General features: G+C 38.3%; 1 protein-coding gene and 1 long non-coding RNA gene across 4 annotated transcripts; both read left to right on the forward strand.

Moving 5' to 3' along the window:
- Nucleotides 1-842: 842 nt before the first annotated feature.
- LOC121238368 lies at nt 843-2,606 on the forward strand. Of its 3 annotated transcripts, none has more exons than XM_041135221.1 (2): nt 843-1,563; nt 2,378-2,606. In XM_041135221.1, exon 1 carries the CDS (start codon nt 989-991, stop codon nt 1,529-1,531), a length of 543 nt encoding a protein of 180 aa, XP_040991155.1. In that variant the 5' UTR covers nt 843-988; the 3' UTR covers nt 1,532-1,563; nt 2,378-2,606. The 3 variants fall into 3 exon arrangements, 2 of the variants coding, with proteins under 2 accessions (XP_040991155.1, XP_040991164.1); XM_041135230.1 differs by having other exon boundaries at nt 843-1,558; XR_005935110.1 differs by having other exon boundaries at nt 850-1,660.
- An 11,607-nt stretch (nt 2,607-14,213) lies between these two features.
- LOC121238385 lies at nt 14,214-15,736 on the forward strand. The gene is made up of 2 exons (XR_005935116.1): nt 14,214-15,133; nt 15,235-15,736. It is a non-coding gene; the product is annotated as an uncharacterized LOC121238385 (long non-coding RNA).
- Nucleotides 15,737-22,541: the final 6,805 nt, after the last annotated feature.

Below are 22,541 nucleotides of genomic sequence, written 5' to 3' on the forward strand. Positions count from 1 at the left end.
TTTTCATTTTACGACCTGTCAATTATTTAAAAAAAATTTACAAAAAATTTATTTTTCTACCTATCAACTATTAATATATAAAAAGTTATAAAATTTGATATTTAAAATCTAATTTTAAAAAAACTGATAAAACAAGTCTTATTTTAGTAAGTACATGTTTTATTTTTTTTATTTGCTAAAATTTAGTCAAGATTTTGAAAAACCGAACCATCTAAGAGCATCCGCATCCAAATGCCTATACTATTGAATTACTTAAATTTTAGTAAAAATTTTTAACTTTTTGGCAAAAATCCATTTTCATCCGGTTGCCTATCTTAGTGAAAGTGTTGAGGGTTTGAATAGTGGCTCCATAAATATAGAGAGCTACTGTTCATATTTAAATTATTTTTTATAAATATTTTATTATAACTCATAAAATAAATTTTTCTTCCAATCATCTGTACTTTTTGTTATGCTCATTTTTTGTTATAGTTGAAATTTGAAAACAATGTCACCATTGAGATGATCCAATTTATTTATTTTTTCAAAAATTGTCCATTTTTTTAAAATATTATCATTTAGAGAGATAAATAGTTAAAAAAAATTTGTTACAGATGAAAAATTGAAAATATAAGTACAATAAATAATTAAATAAATTATGAAAATGTGAAAGAAATAAGTTAAAAATTTTCTTCCACTCTTTTCTAGAGAGAAAAAAAATGAGAAGTTAAAGATGTATAAATAAATGAGTTGTAAAAATAATAAAAAAATTATTTTAATAAAATAGAAAAAAAATATAAAGTGAAATGTAGAAAATTTAGAAAGATGAATGAAATTTGAAGAATTTTTTTTTCATCCGGACGGGTGCTCTGACAGACTTGCAACCGGCGCGGCACAAAGTCATAACCGCCTGCAGTACCATCTTCTCCACGCATATACGTACCAGAGAAAATTCTTTGCAGGGACCCTAACCTAGACCGTAAACCCTACCAAGACCGACTCACCCACCATGAACGACCACATAACCATTGAACCCCACCACAGCCCAAATCCTCAGAGGCTCCGAACATTCACTGTACACTTCTTCCACAACCACCATATCCACGTCACTCTCACTTCCACCCCCGCCGTCGTCCGTGGATGGCTTCATAAAGTCCGTCCCCTCTTCTTCACCCACATTCACAGCCGCCGCCTCGTCGTCGGTCTCGGCGTCCAGTGGAACCCCTATTCTGCCTCTGCCGCAACTCTCCAGCTTTGCATTGGCCACCGCTGCCTCGTCTTCCAGCTCTTCCACGCGCCCCGCGTCCCCCGTTTCCTCCGGCTTTTCCTCTCCAACACCGACAACACCTTCGTTGGCGTCTGGAACCACAGAGACAAGGACATGCTCCTCGACTCCAAGCACGAGCTATCGGTCTCAAACCTCGTTGACGTTCGTGATGTGGTGGCCGCGACGAAGGGCTGGAGTAGGAGTCTCTCGATGGAGGAGTTGACAGGCCGTATTTTGGGTTTCAAGGACGTGGAGAAGCCCGAGCGGATTGGTAGGAGTGCTTAGGATAATTACTGGCTTAGCGAGCAGCAGGTCCAGTATGCAAGCGTCGACGCTTATCTTTCTTTCTCAATGGGAAAGGCTTTGAATGTGCGGAAATGGCCTGATTTGATGAGTTTTTGATGGTATGTTTTGGTATGGGTTTTGTTGGGGGTAGAATTGAACTTGAAGTTTTTTGGTGTTGCACTTTTATCGCTACCTGACAAGTCTCTGTTTCTGTTCATGGACCGAATTCCACGTTGCTTTCGTTGTTAGTCACCTAATTTCTGTGTTAATGCATATGCTATCCTGTTGTTATTTTGGTTTGTGCAACCAAGCCGGCCTGCATTATTCTATACGACAATGCATCATGCATATAGAGGTTCCTTAACTCTCTATAGCCTATAATCTAGAGTGGGTTACAAGAATATTTAAATTTTGGCTTAAGGATTGTTTCTTCTCCTGTGAAATACATTTTAGGTGACAAACTAACTGATTTATTCAACTACATGACCATATTGGACAAAAATTTTGAAAGGATGCTGATCGTAGCTGTGGCAATGTCCTGTGCAATATGCATTATCTTTGTTTGTTGTTGGCAACATGTTTTGCTTTTCTCCCACCCATTAGGACTATAAATCTGTCTCATTTGAACACATGGACTTTTCAATTAATTGGTGCTGGTTATACATGTCCCTTTTGTTCCCTTAAAAAGTCCCGTTACATTCAACATCGAATTATAATTTACTTAATGCTGCAATTACAGTAATGCTCTATCCTTATTTGGCATCATTTAACATCAAATTATTGCAACAAGCTTGTAGTGAAAGATGGTTGGTAGTTTACTTACTGGTTTTGAACTTGATGGAACAGAACAGAGCAATTTAAACTAAAGATTGTTAGGACTATTTAATCTTGGAAATGGAACTGACATGGTAGTGGTGTGCATCTCGGGCTTTGATGCACTCTGAGTCATGTATCATACTCAATATAATAAGTTACATTTTCTTGTGTTAAAACTATCTTTTAGAAATATTACAGTTGTGATCTATCAGAATTTGTGATAGTTTTAGGTTTATTGACGCTGTGCTAGGGTGCTTGTAAAATGACAGAAACTTTATTTTGGATGGAGACTAGACTGTTTGATCCTTTATTATGTGTGATGTATAATAGTGCTTACATTGCTACTTATAAATTGTGTTGGCACATGGAATCGAAGAAAGACATGAAGATTTGGAAAGTGAGATGAGAATTTTTTATTTTAGATGAAAGTTTAAAATATTAATTTAAAATATTATTATTATTTTGGGATTTGAAAAAGTTGAAATGAGATTTGAAAAAGTTGAATTGTTTATTATATTTTGTGTGAAAATTTAAAAAAATTGTAATGATGAGATAAGATGAGATGAGAAATTTCATCTTGTCTTTGCCCCCAAACTTGCAGTCATGTATTCTTTAGTTTCCTCTTACTTGTGATTCCTTCATCGATGCGTTTCGCTACCTGAAGATCATAGAGATGTTTACATGATAGTTTGATCTTCAAAAGATGATCATCTTCAATAGAATTTATTTTAGTCATACTATTGTCTTGGCTCATTGACCCATCAGTCTAGATCATATTTGTATTCCTTTGATACTAACTCTATTCTTTTAGGCATTGTTTTACTTATAAAAAAAAAAAAATTATTTTAGGCATTGCCTGTCTGTGAAAACTGTAATGTGGTGGAATGCTTGAGATTGTGATAAAGAGTGCTATGTTATTTTGCATTGCATATATGTTTATTGTACCTCCGGTTATAAAATTTTAAAAGCACACAGTTTCAATGAAAAACCTCACAACATTTCATTGACCTTTGAATCAAATATATACAAGTGTAGGAGCAGATTTTTGTAACTACATATATACGGAAACAGAGTTGTGCAAGAATGGAATTTACAGTAAATGAAAAGATTTACAATAAATGGAAAAAACAGCTAGAATTCTATATTTGAGCTTGATTCAGTTGACTTGGCTAATTGGAGCTTGATTCATTTTCTTGGCATGATTGTTGCAATCTTCCTTAATATGCCCCCGCAAGATAGGGCTTCCATCGGCAAGGCCAATCTTAAATCGAAGAAATTCAGTACGTTGCCTGGACAATGGTTTGATCAGCAAATCCGCAAGCTGGTCCTTGGTATGAACATGCTTGACCTAAAGAGTCCCTTTTTGAACCAAGTCACGAACAAAATAAAGGTCTATTTGAATGTGCTTCATGCGAGAATGATAAACTGGATTAAAACTTAGATGAGTGGCTCCAAGGTTGTCACATAGCATAGAAGATGGAGCTTTGAGAGGAAATCCGAGTTCATTGAGAAGGCCAAGTAACCACATTGTTTTTGAGGCTGCATTAGTTAATGATCTGTATTCAACTTCCGTAGATGAGTGTGCAACAACCTTTTGTTTCTTGGAGCTCTAGGAGATTGGGTTGGTACCAAGAAAACTGATATAGGCTGAATTAGATGTACGATCATCAACATTCCTAGCCCAATCAGCATTGGAGTATGTCATGAGATGCCAAGGATCTTTCTGAGTTGAATGCCATAAAAGATGGTTTGCTTCAGATAGAGAAGTAACATTTTTGCTATTGTCCAGTGTGTAATGGTGGGCTTGTGCATAAATTAAGACAACTTGTTAAAAGATATATTAGGATGAGTAAGTGAAAATAATGAAGATTCCCACAAACACGTTGAAATTCAGTACTATCAAAAAGAAGCTGTACCATTAACCAATTTTAAGGATGTACTAGTAGATAAAGGAGTTGACACATCCTTAGCACCAACCATGTTGGTTTTGGACAGCAAGTCATGGATATATTTATACTGTGACAGAAACAAACATGCATGGCTTGGGATAACTTCCATACCCAAAAAATAGTGAAGAGTGTCCATATCTTTCAAAGAAAATCTAGAACCAAGTTGCTTAATGATAAAGTGCACGGAATTGGAATCATTTCCTATAAGCACAAGGTCATCAACATATATTAGAAATAGCATATAATCGAGCTACTTCGATAAATAAAGAGTGAAAAATCAGCCCTAGAGTTATGAAAATCAAGTTGAAGAAGAGCATCACTGAGAGTTGAGTACCATGCCCAAGGGGCTTGCTTAAGACCATAAATTGCTTTACGTAATTTGCACACATGATTGGGTTTGGACAGATCCTTGAACCCTGGAGGTTGACTCATATACACATCCTCAGTAATTTCTCCATGAAGAAATGCACTGTTAACATCCATTTATCTTAAAACCCTGCCTTGCATGACAGCAACAATAAGGACAGATTGAATAGTGGCTGGTTTTACAACGGGACTAAAAGTCTCTGTGTAATCAATCCAGGTTTTTGATTATACCCTTTCACAACAAGACGGACTTTGAAGCAATCGATTGAGCCATCAGCCTTTTGCTTAACCCGAAAGACCCACTTACAACCCAGGGGATTAGAGCCTACTAGAGGGGAAACTAAGTCCCAAGTGCCATGTCTCATAAGAGTAGTGAGCTCTTCAGACATGGCGGCACGCCACTGAGGTGTGGTTAATGCCTGAGTCACACACGTTGGTTCAATCGGAGGGAGAGGGTGTTTGCTGATAGTGTTGAGTTGTTTCGGTTTGAAGATGTTATTCATAGATCGGGTGGTCATAGAGTGGGTGCGACGATTTGATGTGGGAAGTGGTTCAATCGGTTTTGAGTTGAAAACAGGGGTGGTCAGAATCGGTTCGGAGGGAGGGGATCGGTTCTGAGTTCAATCGGGTGGTCAGATTCACAATGTGATTCAAGCAAACTTATAGGCAACATAGATGTAGAATCCAAATTATTTTGAGAATCTAAGAATCCATGAAAGGGGATATACGGGTATTACCTGGAGGAGATTGAGACCGTGGTGGAGACAATTTTCGAGACCACTGGGACGGTGCGAGATGGAGTTGGTGAGGAGACTGCAGATGTGAGTTGAACGACGTTGTGTGTGAGTGGCACAACAGACGAATATAAAGATGGAGGCAGAGAGGAACCAATGGATGTTATGGTTTAAGCTTCATCGAAGAGGACGTGCCGAGAAGTATAGATTTTGTTGGTAATGGGCTCAAGGCATTTGTATGCGTTTTGGGTTGAACAGTATCCAATGAAGACACACGGGCTGGACTTGGACTGGAGTTTGTGTGTTCTAGGGCCTAGTAAGGGGAAAACAAAGACACCCAAAGGATTTAATTTGAGGTAGTTTGATTTTTGTCCAAAAAGAACCTCAAAGGGTGATCTATTTTGAAGGAGAGGGGTGGTTGAACGATTTATGAGGTAGGTGGAAGTATGGAAGGCATGGGGCCAATTAAAGAGAGGAAGGTTGGCATCATGAAGTAAGGTAAGACCAGTCTCATCTAAGTGACGGTGACGACGTTCGGAAATACCATTTTGTTGAGGTGTGTGAGGGGCAGTAGTGTAGTGACTAATGCCTTGGAGAGAGAGAAACGGTTTGAGATTAATATATTCGCCACCATTATCGGAATAGAGACTTTTAATTTTTGCTTGAAAACATTTCTCAACAAAATTTTTGAATTGGGGAAAGACAATCTTAACACAGGATTTTTCATTTATGGGATAGAACCACATATATTTTGTGTAATGGCCAATGAAAAGCAAATAATAACGAGAACCATCGAGACCAAGACAATGAACGGGTCCCCACACATCAGTATAAATAAGATCTAGAGGAGCATGACTTTGAAAACTCAGGGGCCGAAAAGATTGTTGATGAGCTTTATTAATAGAACAAGATGAACACAAAAGTTCATTTTATTGTTCATAACAGGAAGAGAAAATTTTTTGACAAGATGTTGGACAACTTTAAATGACGGATGTCCAAGACGCTTATGCCACCCATCGAACGAGGTCCGTTCATGCACGTTGGCCACCATTTTTGAAGAGGAGCCCACCAGTGATTTCGGAAAAATGTAAATGTCACTTTCACATGCACCTCTTAGTAGGGTCGCCCCCGTGATCCGATCCTTCACAAGAAAATGAGAAGGGTGAAACTCAATAAAAATATTATTTTGGGATATGAAATGATGAACAGAAATCAAACTTTTGCAAATACTTGGGACATAAAGAGTATCACGAAGAATAAAGATCTGTTTTGGAGAATTTAAACCAATGACCCAATGTGTGAGATGGCCAAGCCTGACCTATCACCAATAACAACTTCATCAGTGTCATCACACTCAGAGTGAATAGATAAATTTGCCAAGTCACCAATAATATTGTGAGAAACAGGGAGTCAAGAAGCCACTTGTGATCTGTTGATTTGACGTAGTTGCACAGTTTATCGTGACTTCAGATGAATTAAGCTAGGGACAAGACTTGGCTATGTGGCCCATTTGTTCACAAAATTGGCTAGTATCTTCGTTGATTGGGCCAAATAGGTGTTTGAGAATACATGCAATTGTCTTTGGGCGAGCCTTGAGATGTGCGATTCTGGCCTTGAGGCCGAGGAGGCCTACTGGCCTTATAATTCCCTTTTGATTGAGACCCACCAGAGGCACTTGATTTTTGCTTGTTGCGGTGAGAATAATTTGTAGAAGCTACGAGTTGTTGGGTTGTCATCTCCAAGCATCGCAGGTAGCTTTCATGTCCCACAAGAATGTTGTGCAGTTCTTCGAAGGCCAAGGATGTTTCCCTGGCACGAATCAGCGCTGCAATTTCCCTGAAATCAGAACCCAGTCAGTTAAGAATATAAAGGGTAAGCTCATCATCAAATATGGGATGATCGATAAGGGCGATTTCATTAGCAAGTGCTTTCACCGCATGCAAACAGTCAGGGATGGAACGAGTTCCTCACTGAATGAAGGTAAGTTCTTCCTTGAGTTGCATGGCTTGGGTTCTAGATTTATTGGCATACATATGATTGAGTTTCTTCCAAGCCTCATGAGAGGTTTTGGCAATGGCGATGAGGGATTAATGGTGGTGGGGGTTGAAGCCAGGATAACACTCATGGTTAATTTATCCTGATGAACCCAGTGAGTTTTATTTAACTCGGTGGAAGAGGTGCCGACAGGGGAGGACACTGTGAAATTCCATTGACATAGTCAAGGAGATTAAAGCCTATAAAGAGAGCTTCAAATTGTGCTCTCCATTGAGAGAGGGTAGATGGTGTCAAATTTTCATTGATTTGTTGTAAAATATTGAGAGCAATGAGGGCATTTTCGGTGGGTGATATTGGATGAGTGTGTGGAGGATGGGTAGATGTTTGTTCTGATGAGGGAAGCCATCTTAGAGAAGAGCATCTGTTTGCTCGTGAGAGTATGACTCTCTTGATACCATATACAATTTTAAAAACATACAGTTTCAATGAAAAAACCTCACAACATTTCATTGACCTTTGAATCAAATATATTACAAGTGCAGGAGCAGTTTTTGGTAACTACATATATACGGAAATAGAGTTGTGCAAGAATGGAATTTACAATAAATGAAAAGATTTACAATAAATGGAAAAAACAACTATGATTCTATATTTGAGCTTGATTCGGTTGACTTGGCTAATTGGATCTTGATTCATTTTTCTTGGCATTGATTGTTGCCAATCTTCCTTAATACGGGTATGGTCGCTTGAGATTTTTTTTGTCCAGAAACTTTGGTTACACAAATTGGTATATCGATTTGAGTTCCAACAATTAAAGCAAAAATTTACAATCCTCAAAAGCACATTTGATCACAAGTGCCACAACACCCTATAGAATATGACGTGTATTGTCCAAAAGCCGAATGCATTTTCTTTGGATTAAGCTCTTCTCTGTATTGGCATTGTTCTCTTATGGACAACGATGCTCTTTCATGGCAATCCTTACAATGTCGTCCCATACAAAGAAAAATGGCCCGACAACCTTGGCATAATATTCTGGCCTCCCATTGTATAGTATGTATATAGTTATTTTATTTTCAAGTTGGCACAACATTTAAATGGTAAGATTTGATTCGTAAGATTCAAATTTAAAATTTATTTTTCAAATCAAATTATATCATGTAAGCACGAGATATGTAAGCACTTTACTCAGTGTGCTCTATACATCGACTTTGAAAATAGATTTTTCATATATGTATATTCTATATAGATTTGTAAAGTATTATTCTTCATTAGCTATTTGACTGCACATCAATTATTTTTTTTAGTGAAAAAATATTTAATAACTTTGATGATAATACAATTTTCATCCTTGCAATTAATAAATATTTGTATAGTTTAGGCTTTCAAATTAACTAATACCGAGTAATTAAGAGTGGCAATATTATTTCTTCCATATGTTTTTTTTAAGTTAGGGTAAAAAACTTTGAAATTCTTTTTATTTGAAACCAAGCAAAACAAAGGAAGCATGCTAATTTATTTGATGCTTTTGAAGCTAAAGCTCGTTTCCCATTTTGCCTGAACGGTATAGGCCTGTAACTGAAAGAAACACTCGGTCAGTTTGTGTAAGAAGCCTAACAGTCTAGGATTGTTCATCCAGGTTCAGGCCTAGGGAACCAGGGTATACCCGGACTGGAACCCAGGTTTCAAATCTGGGCCTGAGCTTGGGACCGGGTTAGCCTTGGTTAGATCCAGGCTAGAACCTAGATGAATCCTGGTTACAACTCGGTACCCGATTTTTTTTTTTTTAAGTTTGACTATTTTGATGTTTTTTTTATTTATTAATATTATAATTATGAGGTTTGACAGAATATTTAATTCTGTATAACATAGGGCCAATTCATTTACTATAGGACACATATAGAGAGCAGGATTTGTTGGATGTGGGTGATGAAAGCGATAAAGAATTTGTGGATGCTGAGGGGTTCCAGGTGGACATCTATCAAAGTTGTACTATTGTTGTTGCTGGGAAACTCTCATTGCTATCGCATTTGCTAATCCCTTGGTAGAAGTTTTTGATAACTTTGCTGATTGCCACCAATATTTCTTCTTTCTTCGTCTCCTTCATCGAGCTGCCTTATGTTATACATAATTAAATATTCTGTCAAACCTCATAATTATAATATTAATAATAATAATAAAAAGAAACATCAAAACATGCAAACTGAAAAAAAAAAAATACGGGTTCCGATTTTACAACTTGGTACCTGGACTAGGTGTACCAAGATTTTGCAACCCAGGTTCTGACTTGAAACCCGGAATTGGAATCTGGTTTTCCAGGGTTTCGGACCGGGTAGGGAAAAAAACTCGGCCCGATATGGACAGTCCTACCTAACACGCTTTTCCAATTCCTAGGTTTCTGGTTTCCACACCAAATTCTTTCAAGCTGGATAGGCACCGAGGATACCGCTACAACAACAACAACAACCTGTAATGGTGAAGAAGTAATTGAGAAATATTATAGAATAACTCCTTAGATGGGAGTAGCCTCCAAAAAGTTGTGAGAGAAAGAGAGAGAATTCTAGAGTTGTATTCAGAAAAATATTCTGCATGTGATTCCTTACAAAGGGGCGTTGTCATGCCTTAAAGGGAAACCATTTTAACAGTTTCTACAAAGAACTGGCCAATAGATGGCATTCTAGCTACAGTCCAAAAAAAGGGTAAAATAGACTATATAAACTAATTGGTCATGCAAGACCTTTTGATAATTAAAATGCAATGTAGACAATGTAAAACACACTGCCTAAAACACAGTAACATCCTTCAAGTGCCTCAAGCCCAAGCCCAGTAAAAATTTACTTCCTTAGTCTTCATCTATGCATGAGCCCATCATGTCCTTAGCTCATGTGCAACCCATTGCATTTGACAAAACCCTCCCATTAGAACACCTTGCCCACAAGGTATGGGTAGGCTTCCTTCAGTTCGATGCAACCCATTGCATTTGGCAAAGCCCTCCCATTAGAACACCTTGCCACAAGGTATGGGTAGGCTTCCTTCAGTTTGACGTAGGGCTGATATGCATCCGTGGAAATGAAATCCCTTGAATCCACAATTAGTTTGAACACTCACCCAAGAAAGCAAAAAATCAAAATGGATGGAGAATCTAGACCCATTGAGAACTCGTTTCAAGAACCTATATTATATTAAAATCTAGACCCGTTGAAGAACCTATCTTAAGAACCAGATTACAAGGATGAACGCCACAAAAGTTGTGATTTACCTTTGATAAGATCAAAAGTTCAATCAAGAACGAGAGGAGTAAACTTAATTCACAATGAAAATTCAATATTGTCTAAAGAGAACTTGTGTTGGACGGCTACAAGTATTTAAATACCTAAACCCCAATTAACGCTAGGCCAAAACAAGGCTCCTTTTATCCAAAATACTCCTGGATGAATAGTATCGCAGCTATAGTAACTGTTAAAATCCTAGTTCAACAAAATAAAACATATGTGGGCCAAGCATCTTCAAGTCTGACTATTCTAGACTAATTCTTATAACTACTAAAATAAATCTTTTAAATGATTTAAACAAATTGAAAACTTCAATAACAATAAGCTAAACAATAACTCTAAGTCATGTCTTCCATAACTTGTATTAAGTGGATCAAAACTGGTTCTCCTTCTTTCAAACTCATCTTGAGTGTTGGGCTCTTGCTAGCTTCATCGTAAGTGGATTGCACCAATCCTTGTATTGCTTCCTTAATCTTCTTGGCTCTTGATCTTGTAATTAGCCTATGTAGAACTTGCAAATGATTTTTAAGACTAGGCCCATCTCGATTCCCATCAAGGGCTCCCATTTCGCATCCTCGACAGCTTGTCCTTGCCACCGCACCAGCAGCTTCACCACCGATAAGTTCTTCACCTTCCTCATGTGCCTTTCTATAATTTTTGCTAGTCCTGGTTTGATTTCCCCTTCTTGATCTATTGGTGGTAGATTAGGTTGCGTTTCTGCATTTTGCCCCAATTTTTTTTTTTTTTTTTACATGTGAAACATGAAGTACGGGGTGTATAGATGAGTAGGGTGGTAGATCTAACTTGTAAGCAACCTCTCCGATCCTTTTCAGTATTTGATAGGGCCCATAGAACCTTGGGGATAATTTGAGATTTGTCAATTGGTCACTGAATGTTGTCTGTAGGGTTGTAGTCTCAAGTAAACCCATTCCCCTTCCTCGAATTGTTGTTCCTTCCTCTTAAGGTCAGCATACTTCTTTATTCTATCTTGGACCCTCTGTAGGTTATGTTTCAATAGTAGTAAGATCTGGTCCCTGGATCTGAGCTCTTCATCTACAGCAGCTACCTTAGTGGTACCAGAACTGTAAGGTAACAATCGGGGTGGGGCATAACAGTAAAGGCCTTAAATGATGTTAGGTGTATAAAAGAGTGGTGTGTGGTTTATACAACAACTCTGCTAAGGGTATCCAGTAGGCCCAAGTTTTAGGTTTCTCTCCCACAAAGCATCTTAGTAGTTATCAAGGCATTTATTGACTACCTTAATCTGGCCATCTGTTTAGGGTGGTATAAGGTGCTGAGTGCCAATTGAATTCCTTGCATTCTGAAAATTTCTGCCAAAACAGGTTGGTAAACACATTGCCTCTATCTAAAATAATGGATTGAGACATCCCATGAAACCTTAAGATTTGTCTCACAAACAATTGGGCCAGTTTTAGCTGAAAAGGATGAGTGAGAGGGGTAAAATGGGCATACTTGATGAGGCGATCCACAACTACCATATGCTATCAAACCCCTAAGGTTTAGGTAAACCCTCAACAAAATCCATTGTAATGTGCAGCCATGGTTGAGAAGGGATAGGAATAGGTTGTAAGAGCCCATTAGGTTTAGCCTGATCTGTTTTCATCTTTTGACAAACTTCACAATTTTTATGAAAGTCCTTGACTCCTTTCTTAGTCCTGGCCAATAAAATTCTTCTTAACCCTGTGGAGGCTTTTGTCATAACTAGAATGTCCTCATAAAGGTCCACTGTGTAAAGTCTGCAAAACCTTCTGTCTTGAATCACCCTGCCCAGTCACTAACAATCCGCCTTTGTAAAACAGCAACCCATCCTTCTCAGAAAAGTTCTGAAGTAACATACCAATAGTGGCTTGTTCCATTAGCTTGGATGCATACGGATCCTGCTTGTACCCATCTTTAACCTCTTCCCAACATTCAACTGTAGAAATAGACAATGCTGCATGAGTCAAACCCACTTCTGTCTTCTGAAATTCATCCCTCCTGGAAGGGCATTTGCTACACGATTCTCAACACCTTCTATACTCCACCCTTATGTCATATGCAAGTAATTTGAACACCCATTTTTTCTATAAAGGGTCCCTATTTTTTCAAGTAGAAATTTTAAGCTCTGGTGGTCTGTTCTAACAGTGAGGATCTATCCCAGTAGATAGGGTCTCCATTTTTGTATGGCTGCCACTAGGGCATAGAATTCCTTCTATAAGTTGACCATGATAAAATTCTGCCATTCAAGGCTTGGCTGAAATAGGCAATAAGCCTATTTTTTGCATCAACACTGCTCCAACTGCCCTTCCCGAGGCATCACACTCAATCACAAAGAGTTGAGCGAAATCTAGTAGGACTAGTATAGGAGGTTTAGAGACTGCCTCCTTTAATTTTAGAAATGCCTCTCTTGCTTTAAGGGTCCACTGAAATTGATTCTTCTTTAATAACCCAGTTAATGGTCCAGAAATACTCTCATACCCTTTTATAAATTTTCTGTAATACCCAATGGGGCCTAAGAACCCCCTGACTAAGGCCCTTAAGAATCACTTCCTTTCCCCCTATTTGAACCCCATAGTCAGGTCACTGAAGTTCCAGAGTATAGATCCCAACTCCCTAAGAGATTATCAGGTTTAAATATCCTCACAGGCAACCTGATATCATCCCTTAATCCACTTAAAAAGCAACTAAACTTATAGGAATCAGACAATCCCCTTAGTCTATTTGAGAGTGCCTCAAACTTGGACTTATACTCCTCCATAGTCCCTCCTTGTTTTAGCCTAGTTAAAGATTCCATAGGGTTTTCATAGGAATTAGGTTCAAATCTAGTGAAAGGCCTTAGCAAATACATCCCATCCCATCAACCCTCCCAACTCCTTAAGGTCTTAAAACCAGACCAATGCTTGGCCTTCCACGTGAAGGAAGTCAATCTCAATTTGTGGTGTGGTAAGGTGTTATAGAAGGCAAATAAATGGTTAGCCTTATATAGCCAACCCATGGGTCATCCCCATTAAAACTAGGAAATCAATGCATACTGACCTTGGTATTGCTTCTCTTTCAGGTCTTGAAATTCCTGCCTCAGATTCTATTGATTAGAAGTTTCCCCATCAGAAGAATGAGGGTTTCTCCTTTGCAACTCAGTAGCCAAAGCTGCCATTTGCTGAATAATGGAGTTTGATTGCCTTTTCAACATCAACAACTCAGTCTCCACTGTTTCAAACTTGAGTCTGTGATCTGTTGAGGTTGGCCGCCCTTCCTGCAGCTGACTCGTCCTTGTTCCATCAGCCATGTCACAGTTTAAGAGATCGAAATCTCTGATACAAATTGTAACAATGAAGAAGTAATTGAGAAAGTAGAATAACTCCTTAGAGGGGACTGGGAGTAGCCTCCAGAAAGTTGTGAGAGAAAGAGAGAGAATTCTAGAAGTTGTATTTAAAAAATATTCTTAAGTAATTCCTTACAAAGGGTGTGTCATGCCTTAAAGGAAACCATTCTAACGGTTTCTACAGAGAACTAGCCAATAGATGAAGTCCAAAAAAGGGTAAAATAGACTATATAAACTAATAGTCATGCAAGACCTTTTGATAATAAAACGCAATATAGACAATGTAAAACGCACTGCTAAACACAGTAACATCCTTCAAGTGCCCCAAGCCCAAGCCCATGATCCATTTACTTCCTCAGTCTTCATCTATGTGTGAGCCCATCACATCCCTGGCCTGTGTGCAGCCCATTACGTGTGACAACCATAGCCACCACTAAGACTCACACTCCCACTCCTACCGTCACTCTAGAGGTCCCTCTCACAGTGAGTCTCACTTCTCCAATGTGCCTCTTGAGAACTTGAACAAGCACAACCATCGTAGCCCCAACTGCTTCTATGGAGGCAATCACCGGCCCTTTGAGAGCCCTCCTCGCTAATCCCTGACAGCTTTAGGGGAGGAGGCTTCAGGCTAATGGGTGATGCTGGTGGAAGTTCCAGCCCCAATTATCGTTAGAAATTGCCTCTTTCGGGTCAGAAGCGAGGGTTCCTTTGTCTGGCCTTGGAGGCTCTCCACCAGTTCGCCCTTAGACTTTTGTGTTTGTGCAGTATGTCTAAAAATTCTGAATTCTATGTTGCTCGTATTCTAGGCGTGTTTCTGTGGCGCATTACCAACTGGATTATTTGGAGCTTTACTTCACTCATGTTTGTATTGTTAAATTGTTTGAAGAATTTATTTTTTTTTCTATCAGTGCTGGTTAATAGCTCTAGTCTATTTTTGGATGAATTCGTGGTAGTGCATAGAGACTCATGGTTGAATGCAGCATCAAGTGATTTGTAGTTTCCTTTTTATTTTATCTATCTATTATGTTCCCTACATACCTGCATCTTCAATTTCTTTTCTCGTGTTTACTCGTTCTGAGAATTTTGATGGTGGGAGTTTTGCCAAACTATTTGTTGGACCTGTTCCAAGGATAGCCACTAAGGAAAATGTGAGTCAAATAATTCATATAGAAAACTTGCCATGATATATCTCCCCTGTTATCTTTTATGGTTTTAGTTATTTGATGATATCATGCTTATTTGATGTCAGATTCGTCCTTTGTTTGGAGAGCATGGAAATGTTACAGAGGTTGCTCTGATCAAAGATAAAAGAACAGGACAACAAGAAGGTGCGTGCTAAAGCTATTTTGTAGGAAATGATTGTGATCCATGCTTATCTTATTTCAGGCCATCTGAGAGGCTGATGGGAGCAAGTGTAAGCTCATCTTCTGTCTCAGTTGATTTTGCAACAAGTTTCAGGCTTGTTGGTTTTGGTTGCGACCCTTTTTGTGTCCATCTTGTCAAACAAGAAAGAAGGCTAACCCACTAAAAACCAGCTTTTGTATATCAATCGGGATCTTGGAAGACAAAACAGATCCGACTCTTGCAATTGTAGCTGCTGAGGTGGAAGCATTACCCAACAAATCATTTGTAATGGGAGTGTCTATCGCCGTAACTGTAGCGTGTTTATGTCAGGGTGGTTAGGATTGTTGCTATTGTACAGAGATTGACACAGATTATTGTTTCTGAATGGAATTAGTCTCATTGTAATTTGCAACTGTGTGTGGTTTTTATTTATCCTGGTGAACCTGGGAGTTCTTTCAAATGTCTCGGATTGTAATATTTCAATTCTTTTCGTATTGGTTTGGTGAGATTGGATTATCTGTTAGCGATTTATGGTGATTAGATTTAATGGATTGTGATATACAAGTGTGTTGCCCGAAAGCTACATTGGAGTTGTAGACCTGTTGTATGTGGAAGATGTTTGTTTTTGTGGTTATCCATTTTTTGTCGTTTCTATTATTCTGTCACCACGATATCAAATGCAACCCATTTCATTTTTTATATGGTAGGTATGGGATGAGCATGCTCAAAAGTTGGATCAAAATAAATGTTTGGATGCTTTTTTTTATAATATTAATAATCTGTGGGTTCTACTATTTACAAGACAACATTTTGCATTGATCACATTTGACCAGTGGCTCATATCGTTAATTGAGTGGTTGAACTCATAGTTCATTCCTTTGGCACACTGTTAATTGAGCGGTTAAACTCATGGGCCATTTGTTGGAGAGTGTTAATGCTTGTAAGGTTGTGCGTGAATGTGATACTAGAGTCTTAAGGAACTTCGAGGGTTAGCATGAAGCTTTTGGTTTCTTTTTGGGTTGATGTCTCTCTACTTTGTAAAGAACCTTTTGGTGAATCTTTTGTAATGCTAAATGAGCTGTCATAATGTATTAAGAAACCCAACGAGATGTAATAAAATGCTTCAGAATGAAAATAGAGCAAATAGGGAAGGTGTTTGATAGAAGGCTTCAAAGAGCCACAAGTGTATTGATAATGGAATACATCGAGGGATTACAAACCTCCATACAAGAGAGTAGCCTTAAAAATTTTCAGATTCCATGTATCCCTCTACTTTCCGCTCTGCTCTCCTATATACCCCCACCAGCTCATACATCATAACCCATAACAGAAATAAGAATTAATAAAATGACTATAAAAATAACAGTACCTAAATGATAGGTAAAAGTCCCCCAAAACGATCAGTCTAAACAAAACGCATAGCTTAACTAATGACCCAAAATGCTATGTTTATTTCTTTCTCCTCGACGTCATCGCGTTCATAACAATCTCCTCCCTTAAAAAAAAAACCTTGTCCTCAAGGTTTAGAGTAAGGGTGCAATTGTTGAGCAGCTTCCATATTAGTTCCATTGAAATTTTCCACAATAGAAGCAAACTCAATAAATTTGCCTTGCATTTTCTTACTCCATCTGATGTAGTTCCTAATTCTGCAACCCAAATGCTATCAAATGTTCATCCACCGAGGTCAAAACAGAGATTTTATTTTCATCCAAAGATATACATGCCACTAAAAACAAAGAAATTTCTTCATTAATGTAACATTCTGATTGCTTCATAAGCTCGCCAATAAAAAGCACACCCTCAGGAGGGTCAAATGTGAAACATTGTTGATACACCATTGACCTTCCCATTTGCTTTTCATAACTAGTTGCATTAAAAGTACCCTGCATAAAGACAAAATTGGAGCTTCTTGAGTCAGATTCCATGCTGGAAAGAGAGTCTTCCTTCTTGAGTTTGACACTTTCTCCTCTAGGCTTAATGGTCCCCCCTCTTCTTTAGCTACATCATTTGCAGAAGAATAAAAGCCAAAGGTGGTAGGTCGTTTCTGCCTGCTGGCAATAATAATTTGCCATTTCCAGTACTCTATGTTGCTGATATGCTTGTCATCTAACTTCACTTTATCTAGATGAATAAAATAGCTGAATACTTGTGCTCTATAACATCAGGCACAACATAATGAATTTCCTTCCAACCATAAACTTCGTAGAAATGGAAGGCACACAAGGAAATCTATCTCTGAAAAATTGGAAATAATGTTGTAGGATACATCAAGTCCTTCAAGTGACTTCAAATTCTCAAGTGCAACGTAATAGGGACTTCCAATTTCAACATGAAAAGCTTTTCCCTTACAATTCTCAACACTCTCAACCAACAACACCAAGTTTGAAGAAAGGTTTGCACTCATTTGTGAAATTTCACAAGCAAGAAGTATTTGGAAACTAATATAGAACAGTTCCAGTTGGGTCATTGCCGAAAGTGATGCCATGTACCCACTAATGAACTTGGTCACATCCTTATAAATGCAAGTGCATACTGCTTGAGCAATCAGAGCCCAGAGGTAAAGCAACTCAGATTCTTCAAAGAAAAGAACACCAAGAATACAATCCACAATAATTCTTTTTCGTCCTCTATCAAAGGGCGCAAAACACCTTAAGTGGCCTACCAGCAAACAGCTTAGGTGTCCTTCCTTGTATGTACATTAAAACTATAGCCTTCCAAGACCCCACACCTCTCTGAAGTATTTTTTTAAACAACTTTCTCGCATCAACTATACAACCAGCTACTCTTATACTCTAGGGGAACCATTGAAGGAGAAAAGAACCACTGCCCAAAACACCTACTACTAACAACGAAAAACTACAGGGAATATAGATGATTGTGTGGGGGCACCATGCAATAGCTTTAACAGCTGTTGTATGCTCACCGTATTTCAGTACAGGCTGAGTTGAATTTTGATTCCCAACAAAAATTCTGTTATCATTGCTGCCAGATGCTAATTCACGATCATCATACGACGAGTTTAATCCACAAACCTCTGATTTGTGTCCAGGGAGTTTACTGACAAAATATTCCTGGGCGCGTATATCTCATTGAAAAATAGTCTTGTCCAGCCACCAGAAGACAAAAAAATTGAACTCTGGACTAAGGCCCCAACACGTAATCGACGACCCTTTATTGCTCTCACCCTCCTACAGTGACATGCATCCCAAATCTCTTCTTCCACTCCTTCAGATGCTGACCTTTGCCTTTATGTACTGATTGCAACCTCCTTCAAATCATCCACTTCAGTGCCAATCACCTCACTGATCAAATTGGTATGTTGCATAGCAACGTGTTCTGCAAAATTGTGACAATCAGATTCATCAAATTCGGAACCAGCACCACTAGCAGTTACGACCAGATTTACACCATTTTGATTCTCTTCGTTCACTGCCGATTTTTGTATGTCTTTTGTTGGATCAGTAGTTGCTTCCCCTTCTTCTAATTTTTTTGAGCCGACTTCTTCACTCTTCATATCAAGAACAGCATATCCATCGTCAAATATCGTCGTCCCTAACAACATAACCTCATCTTCTAAAACAACTCCTCTGTGTCGCACTTTTTATTGCTCCATCGGATAGATGTGTCTCACATAAGCATATTCAATATTGAGCTTCACATAGTAAATAGTGAAGGAAGAATCGACTAATATTTTTAGGTTTTACCTTTGGAAGACTGCACTATAAGCACCATTTGGCCAGGATCTTTATAAAAATCATCATAGAAGGCACGGTGATAATTTTGAAAATATTCATAAAGTTCTTCATTACTCAACTCCATGGCAAGATTGTTGTCTCTCGATACCACTTGTAAAGAACCTTCTAGTGAATTTTTGTAATGCTGAATGAGTTGCCGAATGTATTAAGTATTAGCAGTATACCACAGCTCGGCACGCCTAACAACAGTGAGAGTCTATGGAGCAATAAGGAAGCACGAGATTCCTGGAGAAAAAAGGGGAAGACTCTCACAATATTGCTGAAATCAATGGAAAGACGTTGAGAGGTATTGGAGCTCTAAAGGCAACAAGTTCAAACCAAAGTGATGATTCAGCAAGTCCTAAAAATAAGGAAGAATCAGATCAACATGAAGATCTATCAGTTTCGGCTAATAAGGGAGATCCTAATATAAAGCTGTCAATAACAAAAGAATTCGAGATCAATGCCAACTGCAGGAAATCCTATCTAAGATCAACACTAACTACCGAAAATCAAAGATATACACCAAATACAAAATCTGAGGATCATATGTCAACATAGCAGATTTTATGGGATTCTTTTAATTTTTATGGAAGATCATTGTATTACTTTGCTTAAATACTCCTTTTGTATAGCCTAAGGGTTCACGTTGCCATTCATTAAAAATAAGACACCAGTTTTATTTATTCAAATAATCCTCTGTTATTTTCTCTATTTTTTTTTTCTTCTTGGTATTGAGAGCCATTGTGAACCTTAGGTAGTACACCACAGCTCCTTCTTCCGCTCACCATGGCTACACTATCTCTCAATGTTGGCAACTTCATCACTTTAAGACTCACCCCAAATAACTATCCCTTGTGGCGTGAGCAAGCATTAGCTCTTATCGAGAGCCAAGAATTAGTGGGGCATCTCACAAATGAAGATCCTGCACCAAACAAATATATTATCCCAAGTAACTCCACAAATGCAGACAACACAATTCCTCAATTAACAGATGCTTTCATAGCATGGTGAAAGTCTGACCATCTTCTTCGAGGGTGGATCATTGGGACACTCTCTGAAGAAAGCTCTCGGACTCGTCGTTGGTCTTGATACAGCACATGCAGTATGGGAGGCTCTCAAGAATGCATATGCACAAGAATCACAAGAACGTGAATTCACTTTGCGTCAACAACTTACCTACCTTCAGAAAGAAGACCATAAACAATCACAGAGCACATCCGCACCTTCAAAGGTCTCTGTGACAATTTAGCAACAATTGGGAAGCCTGTTCCAGACCAAGAACAGGTATTTTGTCTCCTCACCAGCCTTGGTCCACAATATGAAACATTCACAACAATTATGTTAAAGCCTCCGAGACCATCCTATTCTGAGTTGGTTTCTCAACTCCAAAATTACGATCAAAGGTGAAATTGGGTCTCTAGCCACACCGACGTCCAAGTTTCAACACTCTCTCATCAAGTGGCATTTTTATGGACACAACAACGTTCTCAGACAAAAATTCAGGATATCATGGATCAACACAAAAATTCACGTCAGTTGGACGTGGATTCCAGGCATAGCAAAGCAAGGATTCAAGCCAAGCCTACAACTCTTCTCCTGCTAGTGCATAGCACCGACATCCACCAAGGTGAACGCCGCATGACCCCATTCGAAAGGGAGAAATATCGTGATCAATAGTGTCAATATTGTGACATGATGGGCTATATTGCCAAGATATGCTAGTGGGTACCAAAAAATCAACTTCACAAGATGAAATTCCACAAGCACTTGCGACATTAACACTAGACAAAAGCATAGCAGACACGGAATGGACTACCGACACCGGGGCTTCCAACCACATGGCAGGTAAGTTAGGTATGTTAACTAACATTCGACATTATTCTGGTTCCAACTCAGAGTTAATTGGAGATGGATCTTCCATGCCAATTCTTGCAATTGGAGATCTTATATAAGGAAAAAAAATCAGCCTTTCCTTTAAATGATGTGTTATTAGTTCCTAATCTAAAAAGAACTCGCTCTTTGTAAGTCAGCTAACCACTCAATTTCCTGTTAATTGTGAGTTTTCTAATGTGGATTTTGTGTTAAGGAATGGGAAACAGGACATGCAATGATAATAGGGAAATACAAGGGTGATCTCTATGTCTTACCCACTTCACCAGAACTTTACTTCTCTCATCGTTTCAAGTCTGGCACAACAGAAGTTTGGCATCAACGCCTCAGCCACTCTTAATCTTCGCTTTGCAAATGTTAAAAAATAAGGGATTAATTGATGTTGTAGGGACAACAAAATCGCAACATCTTGTGATAGTTGTCAACTAGGAAACTTAATTGTTTACCTTTTTCTTGTTTAGAAACTCAAGTGCTAGCATTTTTGAGAAAATTCATTGTGATTTGTGGGGACCTGCTCCTGTTCTTTCTATTTCAAAATTCAAATATTATGCTTGTTTGGTTGATGATTTTTCTAAGTATTCATGGATTATCCCCTACGGCAAAAATCTGATTTTTTCAATGCATATCCAGCCTTCGAAAAATATGTTGCTCGACAATTCAACAAGCAAATAAAAATCTTCCATTCTGATGGAGGAGGTAAGTTCATCAAATCAAAACTATCAACTCACTTTCTTTCCACAAGTATTGTTCATCAAATATCAGCCCCATACACTCTCGAGCAAACTGGTATGGTTGAAAGACGACATAGAACTATAAGAGAATTAGGTATGACTATGTTATTTCATTGTGGTTCTCCTTTATTTTTATGGATAGAAGCTTTCACTACAGCTGTTTATCTCATGAATCGACTACCCTCATCAGCTCTCAATTTTGAAACCCCATATTTTGCATTGCATGGAACGCATCTGATTTACTCATCACTTCGAGCCTTTGGATCTAAGTGCTTTCCCTACACTTGGGATACACGACGTCACAAATTTGATCCTGAAAACTTCTTTGCATCTTTGTAGGCTACAGCGGAAAACATAAGGCTTATAAATGTTTTCATCCATCAAGTAAGAAGTTTTTTATCTCCCGACATGTTGTCATTGCAGGGACGTATTCGTCTCTTCCACAACTCCATGTTTAAGTCCCTTACTCAACTCCAAGACACAGCAACATTCCCACAAAACTCCATGTCACCCGAACCTTCACCTCAACTTTCTCTTAACGCAGTACCTCAAACCATCACAAAAATATTGAAAATGACTTTCCCGAATTCCCTACCAACACTGGCATACCAGAAATTTCTTCACCACATGAAACAAACACACCAAAAAATTTAGAAATACAACCAACTGTAGCTCTATAGCCAGCAACCATATTGACAGAATGTAATACCTGAGTCCTACTACGTAGGTCCTTACGTTATTTTAGTTATTTTTTTAAGTTAAATATTTTAAGATAAAGATTTTTATTACTTTTAATTATTTTATTTTAAATGAGTATGCTTTATTTTTAAAATATGATTTATTAAAATAAATCA

Source organism: Juglans microcarpa x Juglans regia, chromosome 1D (genome assembly GCF_004785595.1).
Source record: "Juglans microcarpa x Juglans regia isolate MS1-56 chromosome 1D, Jm3101_v1.0, whole genome shotgun sequence".
NCBI lineage: Eukaryota > Viridiplantae > Streptophyta > Magnoliopsida > Fagales > Juglandaceae > Juglans > Juglans microcarpa x Juglans regia.